General features: G+C 38.1%; 1 protein-coding gene across 1 annotated transcript in view; it reads left to right on the plus strand.

Moving 5' to 3' along the window:
* Positions 1-19,963, plus strand: part of LOC118788896 (dachshund homolog 1-like) — an 87,500-nt gene that overhangs the window by 41,574 nt on the left and 25,963 nt on the right. The window contains exons 2-3 of the mRNA XM_036545091.1: positions 3,092-3,207; positions 8,589-8,735. Of these exons, the coding sequence (XP_036400984.1) occupies positions 3,092-3,207; positions 8,589-8,735 (263 nt within the window). The remainder of the gene's footprint in view (positions 1-3,091; positions 3,208-8,588; positions 8,736-19,963) is intronic.

Genomic DNA, 19,963 nt, shown 5'->3' on the forward strand with positions numbered 1-19,963 from the left:
CATGTCATTCTCTAGCCAAAATTGTGGCCATTAAGTTATTAAACTGGCTACATTTAATGTTTGGTAAGGACTTTGCTTTCTCTTTTTTTCCCCTGTAATGTCAATAAGACCTTGTTTTCACTGCTGGTCTCCACCTCGCAAACTAATCAATGAGACATGCAGTGCTATCGCCATAAAATAAATGAAATATAAAGGAGTGATAATCCCTCAGTAAAAGGTTAGTCAGTGCGATAAAAGCAATTTTGTTAATTTATTTACTCCCTGCTGCACAGAGATAAAGAGAAGGAACAATTTGGGAATTCTAGGTGATGGATTTTAAAAGGGCAATGACATTAGGTTAATATTTTATGAAGGCTGACAGGCGGTACGCTGGGAAGGCCTTTATTTAGAGAAACAGACTGCCTTCCTTTCTGAAGTGTGCTCTAGAAATGGAAATAATGTCAGCGTTGGCCTTTTGGGTACTTCAAACAAAGGGACATTAACACATAATCACGCTGTTTTAGCCTGGCAGAGAAGTTGTTTTTATTAGGTAAACTGAACTTTCATTGAAAAGCATCAGTTCTTTTTGACTACCTATGTCTACAGCCATTCATTTTTTTGTTCCTCTGTTCACTTTGGTCTAGTCGACAGATTCACAAACATGCATTTCAGTAAAAACTAAAATTATATTATGAGATATGTATGCATACTTCGGAAAAGACACTGAACTATGCAGGTTTCCTATGTAGTTTCTGAAGAGAGAACAAGCCCATTAAGATAATCTAAAGAGGCGATATAACGCTCTGTTACTCGAATACCATAATCACAAGTACAGTAAGTATATGTGACTTAGTGTGTTGTATGTTTGGAAATTAACTGCATAGTAACACATTGAAAAGACCAGGGCCTGTACTCATAAAAAGTCTCAGTGTGATGGTTTACAGTGGACTTAAGGTTTGAAATTAAATTTCACCTAAAATATGCACCTTAGCATGTATTCAGCAAGGCACTCTGAGGAGCTTACAGCAAGGTCTGGAGTAAATTCTCAGACAAAACCCACAACAAGTGTGTGCCTTACATCGTTGATAGGGAGGGGATGTGATGTTCAAGAACAAACGTATTGATGTTTTTTTCCAAATATGGACTTGGGTCATTTTAAAAGGACGGGAGTGTGAAGCCATAGCAATGCTTTAATTCAAAGAACTGCTTGTACCTGGCATTGTGCAAAGAGCTGTGTGCTTTATAGCATGCTGTGTTTGAAATGAACAGCTGAAACTGTTGCAGGGTCTAAGAATCACAGTGCGGAATATCACAAAGCCATCCGCTCGCTATTTCTCTGTGCACTTGAACCATGCAGATACAATACACCCAGTAACACATGGGGGCAAAGCAGACATCTGTCCCTGCATTTGATATTATAGCCTATTGCTATCCTGCTTCTTTGGAAACCACCACTGAGTGCTGCCAAAATGAACGGCAAGGATTCACTGCCGCTGAGTTTCATTGATGTTGGGGGGTTTTTGCAAAGTCAGAAAAGTTTCTCTCTTTCTCTCCAAATGGTTATAATGTTTATTGGGTAAGTATGCAATAGGCTTACAGAAGGGTTTTAATCTGATTTCCCTCTATGTTTTTCAAATATTTTTGCTAAGCTTTCAAGATTTATTGTCCCATACTGGAGTTAAGCAGTTTTTGCCTTTGTTTCTAAAATACAGTTATTACTTTCAGAATTGATGTGTTAAAGTTTCGTTTCCAGCTGATGTTGCTTGAACTGTATCCTCAAACCATACTTTGTATGTTTGACATTTTACAGACTTCAGATTTTGGCATTAATGGATTTTTGATGTATGCTGTGAGAGATTATGACATTTACAATAAAATGTGTTTGTTGGATTTAGTATTTAATTTTGCTTTGTACATCAATCAGCCATAAAAATCATATTTTTCATAATTTTTTTACTGTGGAATTGTCAATACTATACTACACTACCCAGCAATCCAAGAAGCACCCCTCAAACTTTCACACTGTGTCCAAGTGTTAATGCTTTACAGCACATATTCAAGAATTTTGGTGCTAAGCTACTCGGAAATTCATCATCCTTTTCTTGTCAAATTGACACCCTGTTCAGTTGTTGCCTATTTTGGGCTTTTTCATGTCCCTGGAAATTAGACTTGGCATGGTGTTCCCTAGAAAACAATACCTATGAGAAGAGTCTCTGAAACCACCCACAGCTTAGTCCCACACAGTAAATGTCCCATCACGGGCTTTATTGGTGTTGAGACAACAACCACAACTTAATGGCAAGCGACACTTTAATTTACTGTCCTGGGTTCATGAGAAAGTCAGCTTCGGCAACATTTGCGTTATTGAGCATCCAACTTTGATTTCACAGCTTGCAATCACATCAGCAATGTTATGTGAAATTATTTACTTGAATACATACAAAATGTTTTTTGTGTTTTTTTAAATTTGTCATTGTATTGTATTGGAGTTCAGTGGTAATGCAAGGTGCACAGCCAGAGAAGTGATGAAGGCAGAAACATTTTGAAGTCATATTTTACACCACACCAAGTACATCATTCACCATTTCACTGATTTGGTGAAGTAATAAGTCATTCCATCGGGCATGTACTGTTACAACAGGTTTTACTTACTCTTTCATACTGCCTCACAGGTTACTCCAGTCTTCATTCGAACATGCTCAATATAATATTGTAGGCATTGCCGTGTAAGATAGCATGAGTTACAAGACATACACACATATTTGGTCTCTGTATGTATATCTTAGTTGTATAATGTGCTGTTTGAAGTAATCAGTCAGTATCAGTATGGCTCATATCAGTTGTATCACCCAATGTCATTTTAAATCTGAACACTGCATGTCTGAATTCTGCAATACCAACAGTGTTGGGGATAGCAGGTAATGAGGTGCAGCCTAAGAATCATGCACCAAAAAGATGTTGATCTTCAATAAAGCAAAACAAATTCAGAATGTGACCGAATTATTGTTTGAAGCCTGCCCTTAAAAAAAGAAATGTATTAACTCTTTGAAATGGAAATGCATTTTGAAGTGGTCAGAGTGTTAAATGCTCTCTCTCCCTCTTTCAATTTCAGTTCCAGACCCGGGAGGCCCCCAAAGAGGACACAGGGCGTCACATCTGCAGAGAACCCTCACATGATGGCCCACGCTGTACCTGGGCTGATGTCATCAGGAATCATTGCTCCTACAGGTAAACCTGGGGCCTCTCTCCCCTAAAAGGGTTGAAAGTACACAGCCTCTTCTGAACCTGAACCTGTAATCTTAAACCAAGTTATTTCTCAACAAGCCAGTCATTGTTCAAGCCGGTGTGGTGTGTGCTGGTATTCGGTACTACTGACAACATCAAAACGGCTCTGCAGTGTATTTTTTTTTAACCAGAGCACCAGCTCTTCTTCTGATTTCTACCACATTACAAAAAAAAAACATAGCCTGCACGAAGCCACAATTGTGCATGTGTGTAACATTAAGCGCTAATCTGTATCAGATAGCCTTACTAGCCAGATAGAAATAGAGGACAGCCTCGTCGCTAAAAAAACACAAATGCCTCCTTGTGGGACACCACATCAGTCTCTCCTGAAACTAGCTAAACCAGCTGGAGCTTCCTGTCAGGACCATGGAGTAAGCCAAGTAAAGCAACCTTAGTTGTTTTTGTTTTTTTGGGGGTTTTTTTTTTGCATTTTTTCCAAGTTTAACCGCATGTTCATCTAATATTATGATTAATTTATTATACAAAATAAATTGCGGCAGCAGTTAGCCCAAGAAGCTAAATCTGTTTTTATTAAGGCTACTTTTTGAAATGCTTGAATAAAACAGTTGAAGTGTGATTTATTTGTACTTTTATAGTTGTAGAAGTAGTAATTATGAAAAGCAAAGCTTCAATAACAGGCATCACATCCGGTTTGGTTTTCTTCAGCTTTAAGCACATCAGATGCTTCATGTTTACATGATATCCCATGTGAGTTACGCCCTTCTTTTGGCTATGCCCACAGGGGTTCCTCAAACCCAAACCCTAATCCAACCCCTAACCCTAACTCTAGGGTGGAACAGATTGTGATAGGAGGATCCTAATCTGATATGACACCCTTTACTGTAAAAAATACCATATAGTGTAATTTTGGCCTTTATATATCAGTGTGATATTTTTTGGAAATGCCACAAGCCTAATTCACTGTACATTTTCAAGTTTACATTGTGCTTTCTCTCAAAATTTACAGAATGTTCTTTGGAATGCAAGAAATGCAACATGACTAAGTCTACAGATGTTTTATGGACTATACACAAAAACTATTTACAAAAAACATAAATGAATTATTAGTCAGATGTATTCTGTATCTAGCATGTGGGCTGTGCTATGTGACTTTTGTGGTGGGAGCATGTGTCTAGCACGGTTCAGGCAGTGGGATTACCTGTTGCAAGCTAGCTGTACAGTAAATGCTTACTACAGACGGAGCTCTTATGTTGCCTATACCTGTGTAGGTCCGGTTGAAGAAGCTTATCAACATTAGTAAAAAGTTTGTATACCAATGTCGTGTTGATATCACAGGAAAGTATAGGAAAGCATGGTTAGTTACAAGCCTCAGATATGAAATATAACAAATATTTTGTAGGTCAATTTGAGTTCATACATTGCACACTCAATAAAATCAAGATGTTTTTTGTTTGTTTTATTGGATTATCTCCCAGGGAAGTCATGTTTTCTTAACGCATGCCATGCTCAGGAATGTTAGCAGTTTTTTTTTTTTTTTTACCAAAACACATTTGCAGAAATTCCCCCAGAAAAGAAAGAGAGTGCAGTGGAGTGGAACCCTTCCCTCGCAGTTTGTCTCACTAGATGTTGCATTATGCCTAGAGTGGATTTTAATTAGCCTGATTAGACAGCAGTGATGTTCGAAAAGAAACAGCAGCAACCATTTGTGCCTTCATTTTGCCTGAAGCATGTCTTATTACGGCTAATGGTTTTTCTCTTCAGCTGGAGCTGGTCTCATTGTGAAAGCTCTAAGCCCGTACCAGGAGGTGTGTTATTTTGTATATTGTGCTTTCTGATTGATCTGAACAATGGATTGTATCAGATATTTTATCATGTTGTATCAGTAATTATTCTAGCAGTTCCTTCCAAATCCCCTCCACAAGACTTAATAATAATACCAACAACAATACACTATGCAATGCTCTTGTCTTATATGTTGTCTTGATACTCCTTTAATGCATGCATGTTGTACAGAAATTTTCCATTTGCTTGCAGGCTCCATTCATCTTAAACTTTAAATGCATATCCACCGTTCAGGAAAACAAGCTGGCTTCTTTTTTTGGGAGTTTTCCATCTACTTCATTTAGGTCTCTGTTTTTTTTTCCCACCCACCGCATGTCAAGGATGCCAAAATTTGGACAAAAGTGCTTTGGAGTTTTGTTTGAAATTCAAAAGCGACAGAATAGCCACACACACAATGGACGCTCACTGATGCAAGCTAGGTGCTCCCAGTCACAGGAGCTGGAATGCCTTCTCACTGCTTTAATGTCTGTGAGAGGTCTTGCCATCAGAACCTTTGTGGAAATAGGAACATGAAAGCCGGAGGGGACAGCGAGGAACAGAGAATGCAGTTCTGTTTAGCTTGACAGAAAGAGAGGGGAAAAAAAGCTGATCGTCTCCAGTGGACCTGGGGAGTGGCATTTATTTCATGCTACGGACCTGTCATTTTGTCAAAACTTTTAAAAATAAACATACATAATATGCGTGTGGAATAATCTAACATGTTTCTAAGAATTAATTGCAATGCCTGTACGTACAGTACAGTTGCAATGATATTTGAAAAACAAAACAAAAATAGCAACTAAAACCATAGGTGGTAGGACAGCACAGCCATGCTCATTTGTCCCTGATGACATAGACCTGAGTATGACTATACACTGTAATTATGTCTGTCAGGTGGTGTACTCTTGTAAGACTGATATTCAGCTTACTTTACTATTGTATCTGAAAAGAAAAGGTGATTTATTTACTTGTTTTTCCACTGTGTGATATCATCAGGTGACAGTAAAACTGACTAATCAGGGTGAGAGATAACCAATTAGATTATGGTACAGTATTTGTCACCAGACAATGATGACAGCGTCTCTCAGAAAGGGAACCTTGGTAAGCTCTGACTCAGATTTGAACCATGGCTTCATAGTATACCATTCATATGTGCCCTGCCAATTAGGGGTGCAACGGATCACAAAACTCATGGTTTGGATCGTATCACGGTTTTTGAGTCACGGATCGGATCACGGGTCAACTACGGTGCGTCACACCACTACTGCCAATGTATCCTCACGGCTGTTGTGTCATTTTGCTACCAACATGCAGTGACACATACTTCATAGCATTCAGTCTTTGAAATCTCACAGTGACTGTAAGTTTATAAAGTCATATGACTGTGAAATATCTCAACCCCTCCACTACAAAAAGCTGAATGATAATATGGAGGAAGATGGTGAATGAGAAGTGTCTGATTTATCACGATTGTGCATTGTACATTAATGTAAGCCTGGTGTATTCGGTGTGACAACAAACCTGTGAATTAAATGCACCTTCGTTTCCAATACAGAACATGCCGTCTGCCTGTCAGATGGCGGGGAATCAGGAGGGCATATTAATGCCACATGTTCGATTTTTCCTCTCTGCGCGCTGGCTAGATGTGCACACGTAATAGCTGAACTTGAGTCATGTCAGTGCAATGCGCATGACACCTAAGTGATGAGATATTTATGAATCAGCTGTTGCCGTGTGACAAGCACACATTTAAATAGCAGGCACAGGCTGATTAGGAAAGGAGAGCCGATTTATCCTTACTGGTTATTCCCACTCCAGATGCATCTTGTGTGCTTTGATAACATTTCTTTTCCAGGGAAAACCTTCAGTGTCCTATAAGAAGTGAGATGAGCCTCAAGGCAGGTTTTGAACAATCTCAAGTGACTTAGGAATTTAATTTCAGCTTCAGTTATATCAGATGCTCAACAGGGAGCACAAAGAGAGAATGCTCAAATATATTTATAATATAAACTGACAATTGAGGGAGTGAATGATGTTTATGCCTTAGGTGTGCATGTGCCTGTCTATGCTTTATATACAGGAAATGTGCATCAGTGATTAATGTTCATCTCCCCTTCCTCAAATATTACACATGTAATTTCAAATATGATTACTAGAGAAGAATACTTTATATGAAGCTAGACTGAGTCCTCTTTTCTTTGAAATATTTTGTACAGTAAAGAGTTAAACCCCTGCTGCCAGAGCAGCAGTGGATTTAAAACACTATTATACTGAAGGTCAGAGGATCAAAACTGGTTTGCACACTTGAGATGCGTTTTTTTTTGCAAGTACATCAATCCTGGCATTAGTGTTCTAACACCCATATCCTCCCTTGACACCCTGGTGACATCTGCTAGAGAGCTCTTTTATTCTTCCCCAAGCACAATATGAATGATATGGATGTGTGGGGAGATTTCAGCCAGAAAGGAAGTGTCTGTACATGCCTACAGGGGGGGGACTGACTCAACACCTTTCTAAACAGAGGTCTGGTTTCATTTCCCTCTCTTTTAAGCCTCTTTTAAGAGCTGAAATGCCATAGTCCTTTTTAACTCGGCCAGGAGAATGGGAAATGGCACTCACACTTTTTTTTTTTTGTTGTATGCCCTTCCCGAGCCTGGAGTTGGCCTTTTAGCTAAATTGAATACAAAAGAGCAAACTTATTATAGCCATCAAAGCTGCTGGAAATATGATGTTCTTTGCTATAGAGCAGTTCATTGTTTGAGAAGGGGTTAGATCAGGGAAATGCGTTTGGCTTTGTACACAATTAAAATATGGGCTCAAAACATGTCGTCTTTAGAAATTCACTGTTTGATTTCTTGCTCTTTGAGGCTTCTCACTGTAATGAGCTGTGTTCCCACTGAGCCCAACAGACACACACACACACACACACACACACACACACACACACACACACACTCTGTTTATTTACAAACAAATAATGGTGCTGGTTTGTCAGTTCAGATGTAATCGCCTGACTCCATCTGTCACCATTTAAACCCAATGGCATTGATTCTGCATTGGCAGCTACACTTGAAAGACACAGAAACACAAATGTTCATTATTTATTAATATAAATCATGTCTGGTGTGTTTCATACCAAATTTTCAAAGAGACATGAATACGGAGACATTAGAACTGTCTCCTCAGGCTGTATTTTAAAACTTGTGAAAAAGTACTCTATAGGCAATCATGTATTTTAATATCCTACACCATCATTTCTCCTGAATGACACTGTGCATTTAAAATTTGGATTGGGTTGTATTACCTTTGCTTCAGGCTTAGAGACATAAAGTTACAGGGATGGTCCACTTAGGAGAAAGTAATACTGTACACAGAAATATATGAAATTAATTTAAACTATAAATACATATTGTCACAATATCATTTGTATTATTAAATATTATGCTTTATTGTCACTTTGCATTGTTTGTGCTGTTGCCCTCTGCCCACCTGCTGAAAGTGAATGTGTTTTTCCTTCCTCCACGGCCCAACGGGTTTCACAGCCGCTGCCGCTGCAGCCGCCACCAACGCCGCCATCATCGAGGCCATGAAGGCAAAGAAGATCAAGCTGGAAGTCATGGGCAGTTACCACAGCAACAGTAACCAACACGGGGCAGACTCGGAAAATGGAGACCTTAACTCCAGCGTAGGTGAGTCCCTATAAGCTGCCTGGCCCCCATTCCATCACCGCCTGGTTATAAGAAGTTCAAGCATTTACTATATATAGTAAAGTGTAAATGTAGTAAATGCATGTACATATACAGTATATGGGTTTACATAAATTCAGGAGAACATTGACTTGAACTTATACTGACCTGGGTTTAGGGTATTTCTTACAATACCATGGTCAATCTGTGGTTACATTAATTTATCCTAAATCTTTTCTATAGGGAAAAAAAAAAGATTCATACCTTTATAGATTTTGACATCACTATAGTCTGCCTTATCATGGTATTTTTCACCATAATCTCACCATAATTTTGTGAGGTTTTGTTTGTAATTTCTGTGGTGTAAAAATTTGATTTTAGCAGAGGCATTTATGAATTTGTACAAAAATTCTGCAAATTATTTTAAAATAAAAATGACAGTTATCAACTCCTTTTATAAAGATAACATTTATCTTTCCGACCACAAGAAATAGGGTAGTCAGCTGTGAAGCTACAGTTAGCTCTGCTAACATCATCGCTGTCCAATAAGATAGCTAGCTTGAACAAAGGACGTGCAAGTCTGCCAGAATTGGGGGAGGCGTCTCCATGTGAGACCCAGTCAGCAGAAATGACACTTTCAATATTGTTTATGTATTGTTCAGGATCTTAATATTATCAGTATTGTCTGTCTTGGTACGGGCTTTTGACTTTTTTTGCTGTGCTTAGCCGGTAACAAATGTGTATCTTTGTTGGATTTCTCTTGTGTTCCAGTACACAGTTGCACATAAAAAATTCCTCCTCATTTGGCTATTGTCTTGCACAGTTTTTGGCAGTAGTATTTGAGGGCAGGTGGGCCATATTCGGGATTAAAAAATGACCGGTGAGAATGCCAGCCAGTTACTCAATGGGAGAGAAGTGGATACTGGGAAATACTTCTTCTTGGCAGATGGCACTAAATCATTACTGAAAATGACAGTATTTTCATAATCCTGCACTGTAGAAAAATATTGTCTGATTGTCATTGTCTACAAGTTTTTTTTTTTACTGTGTACAAGCAATTGTGTGTTAAACACAATATGTCACAGACATTTTTGATTTTGCAGCAATAGTTAGGTCACAGAATCTTGGAGGGACTGTTTATGACATGACTTTTAACGCTCTTAAGGGTCTACACCAAATTTTATCAAACCTGAATAAAACTGAACAGCCTATTTACTTGATCAAGTTAACAGAAATGATGACAGCTAAGAAATTCCATTGTCAAAGCTTACTGTAACCTGCTTGCAGTAGCAATGTAAAGGTGCTAATGGTGTGCTTTACTGGTAGCCAGTCCTACTTGAAAGCCCATCTCATTTTGTAAAGCAATCAAATTGATACATGCCCACTTTGCCATAGGGGCTGCTGCATTTTCATTATTTCAGCATTTTCAGTTGCAGGGAGTATCCTTGTATTCCCCCATGCATAATTTCACAGCAGTGAGGTTTGCACAATGCATGACTTACTGCGTAATTGTGAGGGTCTACCAGGGAAAACATGTACATAAACATGCAACATATTTGATAGTGAACAGCTATTTAGCTATTATAAGGGAGAACAAATTTCGAATATATGTTATTTACAGTGCTATTTGCAGTGCAAATGTTGGCATTATTTTGTACATTTTGTTTTTTGGAAACATACCATAGTATGAAACTGAAAAAACACAAATAATAACTGGACTGTTTTCCAAGTTTAACATTTGCTTTATTTTATGAAAGTCTGGAATATAATTATGATTTACTGCTGATCTTTAACCTGCTGTAATTTTCTGAAAATATGGTGTAGGCACAGATTTAACAAAGCAAGCATTTGTGCTAACAACAACAAAAAATGCTTGGATGCGATGGAAATGAATGTAAATCTCAAGGTTGTGGCTAATAAGAAGTGATTTTGTGTGACATGTTTAATTGTGGCCTTGACCACGCGGGCTCCCAGCAGAGAAATAATTCCCGTAAAACAGTCAGCGCAGATGCAGAAAACAAGGCATTAGCACTCTGTGTATAATAAAGTACTGTGCACAGCGGTAACGCTTCTCCCCCATCCACAATCTATCCGGCTCTTTTATTAGAATATTTACTCACACGGGCAAGATGCTAGTCGGCATGGAGATGAACAGTCTGCCACAGGCATTTGAAGGTGACCTGTCACTGCACATGGACAAATCTCTCGCTTGCAGAAATGTACAAAATAAATCATTAAAGCAGGCGGCCTCTCGTTTCAGGATTTAAATCACCCCAGATTTATGATTTGAGTGAATGCTTTGTCTGCTCAAAAGAAGGGTTGCCGAGACAAATGATGTTTGGTACTGAAGCCATCCTGATATTGATTACTTGATGTCTGTGCTATCTCTTGTTTATGTCAAGCACTCTTGTGACAGGATGGCCAATAGGACTCTCACAGATGATAAGAAAGGAACAATGTCTCTATTCAGGTATCCTGAAAGAGCAAAGGACGTTTACACCCTGCAATTCTGATACTAAATGAAAACCTGGGAATTAAACTGGTTGGATGGACTAGGCAGATAGGCAACTAGCTAAGAAAGCATGTTTAACAAGAACTGAGGTGTTCACTCCATCATTTTATAAGCAGCTAGCTACTGTGTACTTCTGTGAAGTGTGTTGTGATTCACCATATCCTGATGAATGATTGCAAAGACTTATCGCTGCTTGTTGAAAACACAGAGACAGCATGTGTCAGACACTGTTTGATGGCGGTGAATTACTCTGTTGTCTCTGTGTTGATTTAAAAGCGGGCAGATTTTCCCCTAATTAAATATCCAGCGCAATCACTCTCTCAGTCAGTGTTATTAATTAAATCATATTAATTATAATAATTAATCATAACAGCCTGTCTGATTTTGAGACAAACAGCGAGAGAGGAACAGTAGATTGTTTAGTCCATCAATTTTCATCAATTCTTTAGGGCGGGGAGGGGGTTCTCTGAGTGCACACTGGGAATTGTTCCTCTGACTCAAAAGAAAAACTAGACCTACAGATTACAATGGAAGCAAAATGTGTGGTGGCCTGTTTTGGAGACAACTAAATTGGGATATGTTTTCTCCAACCTTCACTAAAACCCGCATTGTAAGCAACTGTAAAAAATGCCACCTCTCTTATCATGCCTATTTCGAAAAGGTTTACTTTTTCAGGGGACACAACAGAGACCTTGAGTGGAGAGAAGAAGAAGGAGGGACAAAGGGAATTCTCTCTTTTTTGGCCACTGGGTGCAGTTTCAAATGATTCTTCGCCACAGCAATGTTAATGGAGCTCAAATCCTCTCTGTAATTAGACGGGGGAATTGTGTGTATCATCGAGCAGATGATGCTGCTGTAACGAAACGATTTTCTTTTGGGGAGGGGGAGAGCTGGAACTCACACCAGAAGCTGTGCCAGGTGTCTGATCTGAGGAAGGAATTAAAACAGGAGAGGGAAAGTGATGATGGGAAGTCTTTGCGCAGTTCACGGGGGTCGTCCCGCTTATCCCGTCAGACTCCCATGTCGGAGGAAGCCGAGACTCCCGAGGTGGATCGGAATTGAGACCACAGCTGCAAGCACGGAGAAGCTAATTGGTCCTTATCTCGCTGTCCCATTCATCTTCATTTTTGACCAATTACTGAGAATTATCTGTGTTCTCAGCTGACTGTGGCAGTTGACCCTCACACAGAGTATACGCTTTGCTTTCCGTTGGCCGAATCACTTTAGCAAGCCCCAAAATTAGCCAACTTCCATGAAGGTTTTCCAGCTAGTACCCCCATCCCCTGTATCTCTTTCTCTTTAGTTTTATCAACGTGGCCCTGTTAGGCGTGGAAAATGTGGATGAACTGCTGTGATGTGCAAGCAGTGTACTGTGCACTACAACGCACAAAATATAAAACCATGCAGCTAACCAGACCCGATGATATCAAATATTACACAAGGAATGACCTTGTATGTGCCTTTCTGAAACTGCTACAGTCAAACAACATATTCATCACATATTTCCATTTTATTAAACAAGACCACTTATGGTAACACGATTTTCTCAGAAGAAAAAAAAGGCACCCTATAGGTCTAAATTGAGTGAGCAGTGCCTCTCGCTTGTTGATTGCGATCTGTTTGGTCACACGCTGCACCAGCTGTCATCTCAGCCTGACTGCTGTGATTTAATTAGTCTGTTTATGTCCTTTCTAATAATAAATCCCTCTCTATGGACAGTCAAAGGCAACAAGGGCCTCTCTTTGTTAGCGGTGGTGCCATGCAAAGCTGTGTGCGCGCTGGGTTTGAAAGGTTCGCCTTCCCTTTGTTGAGCTTCTTTTCTTGTTGCTTTTAGCTGTGGAGAAAACAAGCAGCCACAGGAAAAGGAAAAGGAATGATGAGAAAGTGTTTAGGATTGACTTGGTTTGATAGATAGGCACTCAGCACTCACAGTTCATTTAACGTATGAGTTCGTCATGAAGTTCTAGTAAATGTTCATTCTGTAATTCACTGTAATTCATTCATTATCCTGTACTGATGGTGTTACACATACTCGTAATCCTTACAATAGAATACATGGAGATAGATACAATTCCATAAAGTTCCTCATTAAAGTAGCACAGTTTATCATATAAATAGTGTTTACCATGGAGTATGTTTCCCTGGTTTCTGAGTGCTGCAAAATTAAACTGATATCATAATAGATATTAAGACAATAATGCAGTGAGACACAGACTAGACAAAATGGGAGTAAAACCTACTTTAGATGACACAGGGGGACTCTGGGGCATTTAACTTCAGATTAACTCTGTCAGACAGTTACACCTGTCAGAGGTAGGTTGCAGATGAAACGTAAGAAGAACCTAAGAACAGCCTGAACAGACCATTCAGCCATGCTAGGCTTATCATTCTGTCTGTAGTGTAGAGTCTAAGACTGTATCAGGCTTCGGATTGACCACTCTAAGGATCTCTTCTTCTTCTTGAACTATGGTAAGATATTCCATGTGTTTATACCTGTTTGGGTATAATCCTAATGCTTACGTGAAATTTACCTTCAACAAATTTCCAACAACAAATGTCTTCTTGCTCTGCTGACAGAACTAGTCCTGTTTTTTTAGTCGACTGTATTAACCCCTTTTATAATTTTAAAAACCTCAGTCATATCTCCCCTGTCTGTACCTTTGTTAAGACTCAAAAGAAGAAAAGTCTTGAGACTGTCTTCATAAATTATATGTTTGACACCTGGAACTAGCCTTGTTGCCCTTCTCTGTTTTGTTTTGCATTTTGATTTGTAATAACTACTTTTTGCTGCATATCTATATATATACATTTGGCTTAATTTGCATGGTGTCTGCCCAACTCTGAATTCTGTTTAAGTCTTCTTGTATTTCTTTATTAGCTTCCAAACTATTGGCTTCACCTCCAAGTGACATCTGCAAATGCTTTTGCATCCTCAAAAAAGTCCGGATTTTTTATGCATTATCACCCTCTGCAAAAACCATGTTAACTATTTTTTTCCAGGAATAATTCTAACCTACCGTTTATGATTCCAAATTTTACATGAAATATAAATTAAGTTGACTGACTTGACGTCTGGATCAGTGTGATCTACCTTCTTATACTTTGGTATGGAACATCCTTCTTTCCAATAAGCAGGGATTTCCTAATTACATGAATATTTTTACTAATGGTTTAGAAATAATCTCTCCCAGTTCTTTAAGTACTAATGCAACAAAATAGCTTCTTGTTTCGACTTAATATAGTTCAGTATTTGGTACTAGTTCATTTTTCATTGGCACTCTCTGGAAAAGACATCAGATGTTTTCCACTACCTCTACCACATCATAAATACCTCTCAGGATGAAGTCAGGTTTAATATTAGTTCTTTATTGACCTCTGTCAGATTTTGGTCAGGTAGAAGGGTTATTTAAGCTGAGAAGACAATAACAAGTAAACCTCAGCGATGACAATAATTTGCTACTATCTCGTTTGGTAAACTCAGTGTGACAGAAGTACAGTTTACATCATCATGTACAGTCAGCTTATGGCTGCATGTTCCATTAACTGAAAGAACCAATTTTGAGTTTTTTGACTTCATGATGACGTATGCATGTCTTCCAATCAAGCTGAACATAAAAGTATAATTGTGTGACCACTGCAAGTCACAGTACGAGTAAAGGGGTCAACCCTATTTGAAAAGACATTGACACTTTGTGTAAATTTGATGTGATAATGTGATATGTGTTATAATTTGATGTGATATGTAAACGGCATTCAACATTCTTCATATGGTAAATTTTAATATGATATATTTATGTCCTATAATCACTAATTTAGCTATTAAATAAGTCATTAGCCCTTTTGTAATAATACCTGAGCATATAAAATGATTTTTTTATTAATATATACCCTTTAGTGCTTTGTGGAGGTTTTAAACCTGTAGGAAGTAGGTGGCTGTTTGATGTAAAATTAATTTGTTAATAATCATATAATTTGGGGATTGGATTGAATCTGAATAGCAATATTCCGAATTCAGATTTTAAAAAATGAAGCTGGTCTTAATTTGTGGAAGTACAGTAATTAAGATTCACACAATTTCATAACCATGTGATTGCTACTGTAAATGTAAAAATGTAGTGTGTTCACAGTACAGTATATTAAAACAAGTTATATTTCTACATTTCTTGACATGTTGCAAAATATCTTTGACAAATCAAAGTCTTAGCAAATCAGCAGTCAAAGTCTCACCAAATCAGCAATCAAATGTGGAGATTCAGCAGAAAGACCAGATCTGAGAACTGTTTTTCTACTCTAATTCCCAGACCGCATAGCAATTGGTATTATTGGACTAAAATCATGACACCATCTGGTGAGGACAGCTGCCATGCCTTTATCTTTTTGCTGAATGGCTATTGCTGTCCGTCTTCCTCATAATTCCCGTCACAGACTTTCCTCTCATGGCTTCAGTGCAAGTGGTGTGATTATGTCAAGATCCCTCATTAAGGCATCAAAGAATATGGTTGAGACTGCACATACTTTTCATATATTAAGTTATTAGGTTAATATTGTTAGTTAATGCAAATTTTACTGTGACATGCTTATTTGTTCGTTGATATTATTATATGGGATTATTATGGAATGATATCCATAACATTGTCCATATGTGTGTGTGTGTGTGTGTGTGTGTGTGCACCCATGTGGATCATCAACAAATATAAGATGATTATTTTATTGTGAAATGTCAATAATGCACCTTAATTTTCTCAGTGGCATACTGTATGTATAGCAGGCACTGAGTAAATATATCACTATTAATTATATATTCACTAATGTGTAACAGGACACATTCCTCAAAAAAAAAATCCTTTTGTGCTTCTGATTTGGCAGTTTGCATTTCAGCAGCCTTATGTCCTCTGTAAAGACAATTGTTAGATTCAGGTTTGCACTGATCAGGCCACCTTTACACCTAAATTACAAACAAGATATTTCTCACTGATCTCACACACTTAAATGTACACATAGTATGAAACACCCTGATTTTTAACTCAGAACCAATGCATCTGGTGTTAAGAGACATTTATTTATTTATTTATTTATTTATTTATTTTCACATATTGTGAGATCCCTGTTTTTGCTGTAGCATGCAATTATACATTATTCATGGATCACCTGCTCTTACGCCACTGGGGAAAGCTAATATTTCCTGATCCTGTCTGTTACAGTATCTGTTTCCATCTCGTTTAAAGAGAAGGTAAACAGCAAAGACAAACAGCTTCATTAAAAAGCAGCTGACTAGTGGCAGGATTTTTGTCGTCCAAATTGCAGACTTTCACCAGAGGGCTTACCAGTGACCTCGGATCAGTTACAGCTGACATTATTTGCCGTGAGCTCTTCCAGGATAGAGGAACAAAGTCACAACCAGTCTGAGCAACATTGAGCACACAATTATTCTCTTCCTTTTCTTTCCTTCCACAAAGGATGTATCTTTTGGTTGAAGTAATAAGTATTAATTCCTGAAATGATGCTGGTTTAAATTTTGACAGGAAAAGCTTTCCATGCTCTCAGTGATAATGTAAACTAGCTACAGTGATAATCAACATCAAGCTAAATTTAACATTTCTGTAGCTGGATTTCTTTCAGCAGCTTTGCCTTTGTTCGTTATCTCCTAAAAATAATTATATTACTTTGCAATTGAGTATGTGGTTTGAAAAAGCCTTCTGTCATATTTTATTTATTTTTATTTTTTCACTCTTTCATGATGGCAAATTCATGCAAATACATTACAATATTAAAACTAATTTAATCAATTTTGCTGATGAATGAATGAAAGTGGATACGTTGCTGTGCTTTTGGGACAGTGAGGTACAGTATATGCACTAAAGTTCTGACACTAAACCTGACTCACAGTATTCGAACCACACCTATGAACCTCCCCCATTGTTTAGCTAATTAGCTTAGCTGAGGGGTGGCTGGCTGGATGTGGTGCTCTAGCATTAATATCATAAACTATAAGGGGTTTGGGTGACCTTTGTAGCAGAGCCATGGCAGTCAGTTGGTGGAACAGCTGGCGTGAGGGTGTGAAAGATTGTCTTAAAGGTTTATACTTCGCCTGTCAGTGTTTTTAGGGGGATTTGGCAAGTGTTCTGCGTGCTTGTGCATAAGTTTGATGATGTTTATTCCTCTTTATACTCAAAATCTTTTTACACAATTTGCAAACAGCTCTTGTGACGCCAGTGCTGCTGTTTGTGAAGTATATCGATATGCTCTGAGTTAATGCGCAAGGTAAACTCAACAGGACACTCAAATGTTAATTGTCCAAGGGACAGTACAACCATACTGACTTTTAAAAGCAGGTGATACTATATGAGGCGGAGGAGGCACAGTGACTTTAACTTAATTTGTGATAGAACTGGTGATGCTCTGGTTTAAACAAAAAATGCAAACACAATAAATTGCAACAGCTGCTCTGTATTTGTGAAACTGAAGAAAATAATTGATTGAAAGGAATTAGCAATCTAGTTGCCTATCTTATTGGATGATATAGATCAACATAATAACCTGGCAAGCTTGAAGAATCTAATAAATGGAAAATGGACACTGATGAATAGCTTATTTGAGTTAACATTTTGGCCTGCTTAAAAAACAAAGAAAAAAAAAAACACCTCCTTTACAGTATTCCTGGCTAGCTAGAGTGTACCGTACCCAGGGTATCAGTTTTATTAGGCACACATGCAGCTAGCTGACTAGCAGAAGGAAAGAAAGTTGAACATCAGTGATGTTTATATTTTCGCAATTGTCACTAATTAGTTGTACAATTAGGTTAAGAAGCAAGCACTAGCTTTGTGAAAATAATGAAGATTGAGACCACATGAAACAAATACAAGCATTGCTTATTCTTTCACATCCAAATAACATTCAGAGTCAGGTACCTCACTTTCCTCCATATCCAGATGTTTGAAGGACTTGCATGTGGGAACAACGAGCACAAGATCATATCAGTAAACAAACCAATTCATGATAATTTGATACACTCAATGTGGGTCCTGCCTCAGGCTGTCGAAATTGTTCCATAATACCAGTTTTCTTCCTGGTCCGTTTCCAAAATTAGATCGTTAAACGTGGATTTTCCAACTGATGCAAATGAAGTCCATTAGCTTTCTTCTTTCAAGTGCTGTATTTTGGCACGGGGTGTTTTGCTCTTCCAGGCATAACTGTGATAGCGTTCATATTGAGGAAATGGATATGTAAAATTCTGTCCAAGTTTCTCTGTTTATGTCATTATGGTACCATGAATTCACTTTTGGCCTAGTATCAAAGCAATGGTTTATTTGACACATTTTTTTCTTTTTATGGTTATCTGTTTCTTTATAAATAAGAATCATAGTTCTAAGATTCTATGTCTTTCTGTTCAGTCGCCAAAACAAATGAAAACCTGTCTTTCCTTTCCTTTCCTGTTATTAAACTGTTCACAGTGTAGTCAAATATTGACACACACATTTAAGCCAATTTTAAGGAATTTTGTGAGACATGCACTGTGTGATTTAGGCAAGATTATTATACAGCAGTGTCATAATTTACAGATGTAGCCCTATAATCCTCCTCATACAAAGGATTTTTATGTGCCTGGGCTCCTCTCCATTGTGATTCATTTCCACTCTCCAGAGAATGTGTTTTACTTGTCTGTTTCAAGAGACACCCAGGCTTGGTATTTTCACAATAAGCTCTCTCTTCACAGGAATCACCCTGAATTATGTTAAGAAAACCACAGTCACAGATATGCTAAACGTGAATAAATGGGGTTTGCGGAGGAGGTAACACCTGTATTTGTGTTCATTCTCTGATCAGTAAGGTGATGTTCAGAAATGTGCTTGAAAACAGAAAGTACATTACAAATTACAAACCCAAATAATTAGCTGTAGTTACAGGAAACCAGTGCTGTGAAAGTATAGAATCTGATAAACGTCAAAATCTAAAATTTCTACAAGAGCACATATATGCTAGAAACATAACAAAGAAACAGATATAACAAAAAATACTATGTAAGTAGCCTTACTTGTTTGTACCAGCCACTAAACACACCTGTAATTTTCAAGTTAACTGAGAAGCTTGCTGTTTAACAGAAAAGATTTGAGTAATATGTAGCAATGGAACAGATTAATACAGAATGCTTCTTTTTGTTGAAGTAGTGTGTTAAATTTGGTCAGCACCTTTGGTCAGCATCTCTATAGAAACCATTGATGGTATTTACAAGCAATACTCTAATATGCACCATGACATACCCAATGTACAGAAACGTTGGGTATGCCTCATTTGTTCAGGTTGTTCATTTTCTGGTATGGTATTTCCTTATTCTGTATGGGAAACTCTAGAAACAACTGCATCCCATTTAAGGCATAGTGGCTTGTGCAACATAATGGTATCCACATAACAATGAGCTTTTCAGAAGACTGTCGAAGAGTCTGTTTCAGCCGTAGTTTATTTGTTTATATATGTATTATGAAGCTCACTAGTTTCTATTCCTAAACTGTGTTACTCCCCTGGAAGGAGACTGGCCATGTTAATAGTATAAAGCAAAGCTCCTCTGGTGTGGGAGGTCCTCATTTCATGTCAACAGGTGTTCCCTCATTTGCGGGATCTTTAACTTCCTCCCCTCGGGACCGAGGGGGTGCAAACCTTGAGTAAATGTAAAATATTCTACACATTTAATTATAGTACAACAATGCTGTTGCTCTTGCTTGAA

This window comes from Megalops cyprinoides, chromosome 14 (genome assembly GCF_013368585.1).
Source record: "Megalops cyprinoides isolate fMegCyp1 chromosome 14, fMegCyp1.pri, whole genome shotgun sequence".
Classification (NCBI taxonomy): domain Eukaryota; kingdom Metazoa; phylum Chordata; class Actinopteri; order Elopiformes; family Megalopidae; genus Megalops; species Megalops cyprinoides.